Source organism: Pezoporus wallicus, unplaced genomic scaffold (genome assembly GCF_028554395.1).
Source record: "Pezoporus wallicus isolate ANWC-B61680 ecotype Strahan unplaced genomic scaffold, APGP_CSIRO_Pwel_v1 contig_161, whole genome shotgun sequence".
Taxonomy (NCBI): Eukaryota; Metazoa; Chordata; class Aves; order Psittaciformes; family Psittacidae; genus Pezoporus; species Pezoporus wallicus.
In genome coordinates, this window is record NW_026642654.1 from 1,310,172 (window position 1) to 1,321,288 (window position 11,117).

The 11,117-nt window shown below is 42.5% G+C and overlaps 1 protein-coding gene across 1 annotated transcript; it reads left to right on the forward strand.

The window, feature by feature from the left end:
* The first annotated feature begins 2,199 nt into the window (after window positions 1-2,199).
* Window positions 2,200-9,034, forward strand: NT5C1B (5'-nucleotidase, cytosolic IB). Its single transcript, XM_057431688.1, has 6 exons — window positions 2,200-2,346; window positions 2,418-2,585; window positions 5,407-5,536; window positions 6,052-6,174; window positions 6,966-7,150; window positions 8,114-9,034. The coding sequence occupies exons 1-6, from the start codon at window positions 2,218-2,220 to the stop codon at window positions 8,450-8,452; spliced, it is 1,074 nt and encodes a 357-aa protein (XP_057287671.1). The 5' UTR covers window positions 2,200-2,217; the 3' UTR covers window positions 8,453-9,034.
* Window positions 9,035-11,117: the final 2,083 nt, after the last annotated feature.

Genomic DNA, 11,117 nt, shown 5'->3' on the forward strand with positions numbered 1-11,117 from the left:
AAAAAAGAGTGTTCCTCACTTGATTGATGTGTCTTTTCTTGGGCAGACAGGGAGGGGGGAACAAAAATAAAAACAAAGAACATGCTTAAGGACCTTTGATTTTGCTCCCGCGTAGATGCAGGGTGGTAGGGAACACAGCACAACAAGCATTCAACCTGCGCACAGCTCTGGGAAATGTATAGCCGCAAGTTCACACAGAGATGACAGTTCAGTTTTGTAGCCACCAGAGAACTGGTTCCCAACTCTTCCTGGGTTTTTTACCCCTCTTCTCCAGGGGCAAGGGATTGACCTGCAGCATTTTACCAGGAGTAGCCTCTTCTTAGAGATCACCTTCTTAGACTGATGCTGAAGTTTCTGAGCAGGACCATGGTGGTTGTGGGACCAGGAGCAGCTGTTCTGTGGCTTGAACCCTTTTTCCAGGCTCAGCCTGAGTGCTCAGCTGGGTTGACAGGCTTGCAGCTGCATAGGAAGAGGGTTGGAAAGTGGAGATGTGGCTGACCTGACTGTGGGAAAGGGAACAGGTGTTGTCAGTACCATATGACAAGCTACAGCTCTGACTAGAGATACTCCAGTGGACTACTCAGGATCAAATCCAAGGAAAACAAGCACGCCTATCAGTAGCAGAGCTACTAAAATCAGGTTTGTTAGATTTATGTTATGCCTTTTACATCTTTCCATGACAACACACACCTACAATGATCCTACCTTGTCTTTTCACATCTATCTTCCCAATACGCTACTCTCAGTACCTCTCCTTTTGCCTTATATTTCCAGTTCCCATTCCCCAGTCTGGTCAACACCCATTTCCAATTTACTCTAACCTCCCAGTTTCCATCACTTCTCTGCTTCCAGATCCCTCCTTGATTAGCAGGGCAACAATGTAGCAGATTTGGAAATTGCAGATCAGCCAGGGAGCATTGGTTTGCTGCTACATAGCAGAAAAGCAGATAAAGTAGGGCAACAAACTGCATGTTGCTGTTGATTTGCATTAAACGTTTTAAGAATTTAAATCTCTTTGAGATCTTTATCCTTCTGTCAAATTTGTTTGCAACTGAACATCACTGGGGAATGACGGACAGATGGTGTAATTACATAAGCCTTTCACTGGGTGTGGGGGGGGGGAAACAACAACTCAAAACAAAAAAACAATGCAGAACAAAACAGGCAAAAGTAGCAAAAAAAGTTATGCTCCTTTTTTGGAGACTGGGTTGAGGCAGAAAGACCAGACAATCTGATGAAGTTTATGCAGTGACCAGGGTCAGAAGCAATGTTCAGAGTATCCATTCAAAATGTTGAAGAGTCCTTTGGACAGTGCTTTCATGTGCTCCAACTTACAGATACCACTGAGTCACTTGCTGCCAACAATAGCCAACACTGTACATTCACTGTGCCAGACCCCACACTAACTCAGGAGAAAATACACTTCCTTCCTCACTTTGCATTCCCTCCTAAAGCTCACCAGTTTGGGGACCTTTGCTGTGGTTCAGATAAGCACATGTGCAGAGGCAGCTGGGAGCATTTCAGAAGGGTGCACATTAGATGCTACCCACAGCTCTTGGGGGGGAATCTATTTTAGGACCACCAAAACTACACACCAGAACAACACTTCACTGTGTGTGCTGCATACACCCTGGACCCCACTACCCAAATTAATGTTTCTTCTAGGTGCTTTCAGTGTTCCTGTGTGGAACAAAAGACCACAGGTCACTGGCATCCAGCTCATTTTGATTGCTAAAATCATGACTATATTATGCAAGAACTCTCCTGGAAATATGTCACAGTTAAATCAACTAAGCCACTGCAGCGAAATAATAAATCTCTAATGGTGTAGACAAAATAATCGCTGGAGGCTGCACTGCTCCAAGCACTGTGGAGAGGAGCAGTCGGTGTCACGGCGTGGGCTGGGAAGGGGAAGCTGCCCCACGAGGAAGGGCGGCGGCTCCGGCCCTCACGAACCGCCCAATGAGGAGAGATGCTGCGGCCCCGCTGACCCTTCGCGTGTGAGAGTGGGGAAACCGCGGTCCCGCTACCCCGCCGGGCCTCCGAGTGCCAGGGGAGGGCCGTGCCGTGCCAGGCGGCCCCGGGCGCGGCAGAGAGAAAGGGAAAGGCAGTGCAAGGGGAAGTTCCCGCTGCCCGAGCAGGGTAGGGTAGGGTGGGGTAGGGTGGGGTGGGGGGGCGCCGGTCCTTGCCACCGCTTCCCTCGCCGAGCCAGGCACCATGAGCGGCTCCGGCCCGGAGGGGGTCCGGCCCAACGAGGCTGCGGGGGACGGGCTGCAGGAGGCCGAGCAGGACTGGGCGGCGGCGAAGGCTTTCTACGACAACCTGGTGTCCAAGAGACCCCGGCCGGTGAGTGCGGAAGGGCGGGAGTTAGAGCTTCGGGGGCTGCGGCCAGACGCTAACCCACTCTTGCTCCGCAGCCCAAGCCCCAGCATGCCATCACGGTAGCTGTCTCCTCCCGAGCGCTCTTCGACATGGTGGAGGAGCGGCGGATCTACGAAGAGCAAGGGGTGGAGAAGTACGTGGAGTACCAGCAGGACAACGAAAACGTCACCCTCAAACCCGGACCGGCTTTCTACTTCGTCAAGGTACCCAGACCGGGCGGCGGAGTGCGCCGGGGCGCGGAGGGTGCTGCGAGGCCAAATTTCGGGAAGAGGAGGAGCCCGAAGCCTCTTTGGGCGGAGATAATCGTGCGCCGAGGAGACCTTCTGGGGACGCGTTCTTGTGGCAGGGATCAAGCTTCGGCCGCAGCGCGCGGCAGGGTCTCCGCCGCTCCCCGCGAGGACACGGCCTTGCGGCTGCCCCACTCTGCGCTCCCCTCCGGTCCCCTCCCGCCCGCCGGCACTAATGCCGAACGCCTGCCTGCGGTCACGTAACTGCTCGTGTCGCCGGGACCAGAGTTTCACCTTCAGCATCGCGGTTGTGCCCCGCGGCGCTCCCCGGTGTGCTGCTGGGGTCGGTACGGGGCAGCCTGCGTGTTCTGCTGGGCACGGTGCACAAGAAACAAAATCAGGAAAACAGATCATCTTGGTTCCTCATTCCATTTTTATGTCTCACTTATAATAGGGCTAGTAGGACTATGACGTTCATTTTATGATTCTATGATTCTGTATTATTCAAATTACGTTCTTCTTTCTTAGTATTATTTTTTCCTTACTTTCATTGGGAATTGTTCTTGAGCAGCAAAAGAAATAGACCTCGTAGCTGGGAGACAGGGTTTAAGCAGAGGTGGAATGGAATATTTGGCTTTCAGTGCACAAGGTAAATGTAAAAGGGGCCTTCAAGAGAGCTGGAGAGGGACTTTTTACAAGGGCATGTAGGGATAGAACAGGGAAGAATGGCTTTATGATGAAAAAGAGATTTACATTAGATATTATTAGGAAGAAATCATTTACTGTGAGTGTGGCAAGTCAATGGAACAGGTTGCCCAGAGAAGCTGTGGCTGCCCCTTCCCTGACAGTGTTCAAGGACAGGTTGGACCAGGCTTGGAGCAACCTGGTCTATTGAAAGGTGTTGCTGCCCATGGCAGAAGGGGTGGAACTAGATGATCTTTAAGGTCCCTTCCAACCCAAACCATTCTATGATTCTGTAAGAAAAAATGGCCAAAGAAAGCCTAGAGATTCAGGTTTTAAAAGTATATTTTCATTACTTCAGGTTTAGTCTCGGGAATTTGAAGCGTTTTCCACATTGATCACTTTTTTGTAATAAAGAGTGAAAAATATTACTTATATCAATACCCATGCTGTTGTAAATATAACAGGTAACTGTTAAGAGCATTAATAGCACAAGCATTGCAAATGTGGTTTTAACATGAAGTATTTCATTTTGTACACCAGTGAGGCTAGACTGAGTAGTGAATTTACTGCATCTTTTCCTATCTGTAGCAGCTAGACATAGCAGCTCTGCTAGCACAGACTGTTTTCAAGCGATTTTTCAGATATCAATGTCAAATTCACTTTGAATATAAGCAAGATTTGACTGTTTAACCCCTCACACTTTGAAAATCAGAGCTGTTAGCTATGCCTAGCTAAGTGCCCCTTGCCTTCTGTTCCCTTCCGGTATGCTGTTTGTATTTGGATTCTTTATATTTTTTAAAAGATTCATAAATGCTTAGTCACAGGAATCAGTAGGCTAGAGAACTGTGGGTTTGTTGGGTGACACTTTCTAGTTGGAGACAAGGGCAAAAAGAAGTGATATGTTTTTTGTTTGATTCCTTTATTGAAATCTTAATGATTCTTAAAAGTATTTTATCTCACGCTTGTAACACTTAAGAATTTTCATCACAGGCCAGGACCTCCTTGGACAGCAAAGTGTACATGCACTGGGCAAAAAATGGCATCCCTATCTCTACTCCCCCTGTTCTCTGATACTTTAAGAAATTGACAGTGTAGTAGAGTATTAGCAGTAGAAATGGGTTATGATCACATACTGAGATATTTCCTAGGCCTTACACCAGTTCAGAGTTTTCCTCAGCACAGTCCACCATAACATAGCCATGCTTTTTATAGTGAGATTCTGAGAATTATCAAATCTGTTTTTAAACCTTAACTGGCTTGACTTTTAAAGTACCTTAATGAAAATTAACCCATTTGATGATGTTGACTTTATTGCCATAATCCCTAAGAATACCATTCAAGGGCCAAGATCCCAAAGCAGAGGTATAAATCTAGAGCATAAAGCAAGTCTTACTCCAAAGGCGTAAGATTCTAAATAAGGAGAACAGATGAATACAGAGATGAGCAGATGCAAGGTCAAGGAAATAAGAATGCCAGACTGTGGTTATGACATGTTGGCCCATTATCTTTAAAGAGATCTCAAATCAAAATCTTCCTTATTCAGTACTGCAGTTAGAAATTACCAAGGTAATCATGATTGACAGGATATGGTTTTGTACTCATTACTTAAGGACAGACAGTCTTTGAAAGCTGACCTCCTGAGCTGTGGCAGTAAATCTTGTGTAAATATGGGGCCCAAATTCACATTTGTACATGCAAAACAAGTAGTTGCACATATAAATACACTTTCTCCTTGATTTCACAAGAACAATTTTCAGGTGAACAAGGAAGCCCAAGTTTTAAGTGGGAAAAAAAAAAAAACTGGCTGATTGTCATAATGTTCAGCAATGCATTGATTTATTCTGGATGGTTATGGTGTGCCCCAGAAAAAAGATTTCCATGATAAAGTTAAATTCTATAGCTCAGCAAAAGAAACTTACTTGCTTCCTTTCATGTGAACCCAGTCAGATGACTGTTGAGAGCAGCAGAGCAAAAAGGAATAAAACAAGTTCATCAAACTAAATTTTCAAGTATTTCATGTTCTCCTTCAGGACTGTCCTATCACTAAAACCACAATGATTAGAAGCAAGGCACATTCCACTTGTCTGTTGACTCCCACATTTTTAACCTGCAGGCGCTGGAGCATGTCAATGCCCGACTTCTTGAGCTGTACCCTGATGATGAAGAACGGTTTGATATTGTCCTGATGACTAATAACCATGCCCAGGTGGGAGTGAGACTCATAAACAGCATCAATCACTATGGTAAGTAAAATAAATACTACCTTGTTGAACTGCCTACTGTTACATAATAAAATGGATTACTTTCATTTTTCTGGTTCTGACCTTTGTGAAAGAAGCTTGTTTGATACTGGCACCCATTGCTCACAGGATGATACTTATTTTGGGGTGTCAGCATAAGATAGTGTTGAACAGAATTTGGTCCAAAGCTCTAGATTTAACCTGTCAGGTGTGAGTCTTCATTTCTGAGAAGTCCTTAAGCTTTTTGTTGTTTGGTGTTTAATCCACCAAATACCAAACATCATACATACACCTTCACAGCAGTTATTTGGCTGTCTTAAGAGGTATTTTTTTAAATCCTCAAGAAGGAAGGGCTGATCAAACACTGTAGTCAGTTTTAGCCTAACTTGCTGAAATGACAGTGAACATTTTTTTCTCAAGTTTACTGTCAGTTGTAGGCTAGTGTACCTTTTCACAGATTCGTTTTACAGGTTTGTAGTGTGAAGGCACAGTCACATCTTGTGCTGTTCTTACTTTAGGTTTAACAATTGAACGTTTCTGTATGACGGGAGGAAAAAGTCCTGTTGGTTACCTGACTGCATACCTTACAAACTTGTACCTCTCAGCAGACTCTGAAAAAGTGCAAGAAGCTATAGAAGCAGGTTTGAATTGTGTTTCTTTTCCTATCTCATCTCTCTGTTGTGCTTGTTTAAAAAATGAATATATTGTGTGTCTTTCACAGAAATTAGTCCTGCTTCATCAAATGCAGAAAGTCACAACTTTGTATTGTGCAAGTTTATCACTTATTTTCGCCTAATCAAATAAAATCAGGTTATTTCTCTTTACTGTTCCTCTCTGACCCTTCAGCCTGCTGATAATGACAACTTATGGTTGATTCTGGGTAACCTGATCTAGTTGGAAGATGCCTCTGCTCATTGCAGTGGGATTAGACTAGATCGCCATTGAAGGTCTCTTCAAACCCAAACTGTTCTATGATTCTGTGAACTTAATCACCCTCTACCTTTGTCACACCTTTCTGTCTTCTCACGTACTACAGGAAATGAACTCCCATACATACCTACTTACCTCTATTCAACTTTGAATGGGGTTATCTCTTACAGAAAACAACTTAAGTGTTTTGTAAGAAGTTAAAAAATAGCAAGTAGTTTGATTTGGTGGTCTGCTTGGAATGTCTCATTTGCAGCACACCTTGGGGACTGTTCCTGTATATTCTTATATGGAATTTGAAAGAAGCATGTCTAAAAATTTACTCCAGTGGGATAGTTTCCATGCATTTGTGTTACAGAACAGCCATTACTCATTAGCTTTAGTGCTTGTTTCTGCTCACCATTTATAAAGGTCACCACATATAAGTTATTGGAACCAAACTGCTGACAGTTTAATGGATGACTTTTTAAGACATGCTCTCTGAGGTTCTCTCACGTATTTTCAGGCATTGCATCAGCTACGATGTTCACTGCCAACACAGATGTTGCTTACTCGGATACGCAGTTGAGGGTAGCGTTTGATGGGGATGCAGTTCTCTTTTCTGATGAATCAGAACAGATTGTCAAAGAGCAAGGATTAGACAGATTTTTTGAACATGAACAGCTGAATGAAAATAAGCCTCTTGCACAGGTTAGTACTTCCTGAATATGTGAGTTTTCAAAACATCTGTTAATATTCATTGCTGCTGTATTTCTCCATATTCCCCAGTGTGTATTCTTCTTTGTGGAAGCTGATTGCCCTATGTATTTTGTTTTCCAAGGATAATCTTTAAAATGCATGTTTGACATAAAAGAGCCCACCACTGCAGTCCTTTTACCAGGTCTCCCACTTCACTGAGCAAACTGCATATATATGACAGTAACTTAGAGTTGTATTTTAATTGTATCATTAGGAAAAGGAAAGCCTATTACTGATTTCCTTGATTATTTTTCTCATTGGATTGTGTAGGTAATGTTAAGCATGGGGATATACAGTTATTGAAAAAGGGTAATATCTGTGCTTATTCCCAAGCAGAACTATGCCATTTGCCTAAAAAACTACAAATATTTAAACATTAACTTCAACTGAAAAAAAAAAAAACAAACCCAAACAAAACAATTCTGCTATTGTTAAAAATGGTATAAATTCAGAATAAAAGGTTGATTTATGAAAGTATTGGACAGTGCAATGTATTACAATTTGATGCAAACTATCACTTACCTATTAATCATCATATAATTCTAATATTGTCATTAATCTAGAAAGAGTTTAATGATGTCTATGTAATAAGGTCTTTTGCTGGTTTTTGCACAGGAAAAGAAAGTGCAGCTCATGGTTCATAGTAGAAAGAGTTAGGTGTTTTTAAAGAACATTTTGTTACAGTTAAAGACTTTGAATTGTAGAAGATCTTGTAAGCCTTACTGAGAATCAGTTTCCTACTGATCATAGAATGTAGGATTATGGTTTTAACTTTTTTCCATGTAGAGAATTTGCTGAGTAGTACATCATTAGGAAAGGAACCCTGTATGTCAGTGGCAACGTGGAAGAAAGGAAAAGAATGATTTAGGGAGCTGTGGACAAATACTAAATATGCTTCTGGTATTTCCTACTTAGGGACCTTTGAAAGGTTTTCTGGAAGACCTAGGGAAACTCCAGAAGAAGTTCTATGCCAAAAACGAACGATTAAATTGTCCCATAAGGACCTTCCTGGTCACAGCCAGAAGTGCAGCGAGCTCTGGAGCCAGAGTGCTGAAGACTCTTCGTAGCTGGGGTCTGGAGATTGATGAGGCACTTTTCCTAGCAGGAGCTCCTAAAGGCCCAATCCTCATGAAAATCCGCCCTCACATTTTCTTTGATGACCAGATGTTTCACATCGAAGGAGCACAGAAATTGGGCACCATCGCTGCTCATGTTCCCTATGGCGTTGCTCAGAAATACCACAAAGCTGCATGACTGGGTGGCACAATTAACAATAAGGTTCTTAAGTCAGCCAGCCTCTAGTATAGCAATAGTTATGTCTGAAAAACTCTACATTTGTATATTGTAAGCAGTGTTTAAAGATTTAACTTCTGGCTAGAACAGCCTTTAGAGGAAATATTTTTAATGTAGGTACATTTTTAATAGAGTTATTTTAATAGCATTCTTAAGCCATTTAGATTTTTTACCTGTTTGGATCTAAGACTGTGGTTTTGATGTTAGGAAAAGATTTGTATTGTTTTTATAGCTTGAGACATATTTTGAGAGACAGAGAAAACAGTTATATTTTCTCTAAAAAACTGCTGGCAGGTTATTTATAACAAAAAACATGCTGCGATCCTAGTCCTTTACAGTTATTTCCAAAGTTACCAAAAGCACAGTTTACATATGTATACCTCTTTGTGGTTTGCTTGTTAAATATGTGTCTGGTAGATCTGTTATCACAAGGTTTCAGCTTTCAGTGCAACGTTAGCTTCTTTTATCTTGTGTTTACAGGAACCCTTTATTTTTTCTATATTGTTTTCCTATTCTAATAAATCTGGCTTTGCAATTACAGAACATTGTCATTTTTCTGTCTAGAGGTTTTAGCTCAATTTTCTATACAGTTTGTGTAATCAGTGTCTCAGACTGTAATCAGTCCCTTAACTCCTCCAGATACTTAGAACCAGAAGTGACCACTTTCAGCCAAATTTGAGAGCGAGCTAGGTGTCTCAAAGACTTTGACCCAGTAGATTTTACAGAGTTGGGTGGAAGTCTGAGATGCTGTGAGTATCTAGGCTGGGTCAAAGGCTGAAGCTTTCAAGCATACCTTTGTAGCAGCAGAGAATCTACCCTGAAATAATGCTGTTGATGGAACTACTTGTTTCTAAACTAGATTCACTTAGGACTTACAACTGTTCTGTGATGTTCATGAACTCACTTTGGCACTCTCGGATGGGTTTCCAGGGGACAGGTGCCTGTTGCAACATGAATTGAAATTTACACCACTGGCCTATGCTACCTCTTTTATGCTAGGTTCCTGTATCACAGTGTCATCCCTGTAGCTATGTGATATCCAAATGACGCAACTAACATCTGTCAGGTGGTGTTTGTTCTCTTTCTCTCCCAAGTGGATGGAACAAGTGTCCTGTTTTATTTTTATTGTTGCTTTGTATTTATACCAGAAGAGACAAAACCAAAAGAATGTGCTTTGCAGTGGGAGTAGAAGATAGTGAAGGCTTGTGATGATCTGTGGTTCCTGGAGGAATTCACTCCAGAATCTCACATTAACCTCTGAGAAAGTTTGGTCTCTTCTGTCTGGATGAAATGTCCTGTTACTGCAGAAAGCTTCATTGCATTAATGATGGTTTCCTCCCCAGAAACATAGGTAATCCTTTAAATGTTCTGCATCCAAGCCACAAAGTTCTTTGAAAACAAAGGCAAAAGCCATGATCCTACATGGAACTTGAATAGAGACCATTAGAAAGCTTTGTACATGTTCACACCAGCACGTGGTGTTGATGGGATGCACTGCAGTTTTCTGGTGTACTTGGAATTGAATAAGTGCTAGAGGCTTTGTGCCCAAAATGTATCACATTTCCCAGCCCAGCAAGGAGGTAAGGAAGACATGAATAACTGAGGCCTGGTCATTGTCTGCCAGGATGGGATAGAATTACTTTGCCAAATGGAGATGATAAAAAATGTTATTAGCAGATGTTTTTATGTGACAGCTGAGAATCAGCAAGGAAAAAAAAATATTCCTTAGCTGTGGAATATAAATTGTGTGTGTACCTTCACCACAAAAGTATGGCTGCAGATTTCAGGAACACCAGTCCTGCCTTACTGAAGCAGAACATGGATCAGCCATTCTTCATCTGTGTGTTGTCAGAGCTACAGGGGTTGGGTGCAGGAAAACAAAGGGTATACACTGTGTACAGACTGCTGGCACTTGACTCTCACTGAACATAGCAATTCAGGCTCGATACTGAAAAAAGCTGATGGAATCCTTGGTCCCTTTGGGACTCCAGAAGTTGAGTGTCTCATGCCTGACTAAGTAAGCATGTAAATCAGTGAATAAATTGGAAACTGAATCATCTGGTCTGTTTGTCTTTATTTCCAATCAACCAATCCTCCTACAGAAAAAATTAAACCTACAGGCTAGGAGGAGCTTCCAGCTCCGGTAGTACTAGAGAACTACCTTTTCCAGTGTCATTCCTGACAGCACCAAGGCATGTGTGAAGAGAAAGGGTTCACATATTAAAATTACATAGTAGAATTTACGTTCCTTGTGATAGGATTCAAATTGAAATTAACATCCAGAAGGTTAAGGTCCGCAATCAGTTCTCCTGCAATCACTTCTCCTAAACTAGTTGAGTAAAGTGCCCTTACATGTTTGTTCAGATTATGCACTGCATTTTAATTATAATGAAACTGTCCCAAGCTTGACAGCTGCTTCTCTATATCCAGCTGGCAGCACGTTGGGTAAGTGGAGCCTCATTCATTCATGCAGGTGCCTTCCAGGCTAATATGGATGTCTGGGGAGATGCAGGGTTGCCAAGTAGTCTCTGCCCATTACAATTGTTCTTTGCTGCTCTAAGACACAACTTGGCTAGTGGGTCCAAATAATTTTCAAGAAAATTCTCTGAAATGGGGTGAGAGCTGG

Excerpts from the sequence above, each read along its gene's own strand:
- NT5C1B (XM_057431688.1), top strand. The coding sequence starts at position 2,218 with ATGAGCGGCTCCGGCCCGGAGGGGGTCCGGCCCAACGAGGCTGCGGGG. Across the intron at positions 2,347-2,417 it reads TGTCCAAGAGACCCCGGCCG|CCCAAGCCCCAGCATGCCAT; the intron begins GTGAGTGCGGAA and ends CTTGCTCCGCAG. Across the intron at positions 2,586-5,406 it reads CGGCTTTCTACTTCGTCAAG|GCGCTGGAGCATGTCAATGC; the intron begins GTACCCAGACCG and ends TTTAACCTGCAG.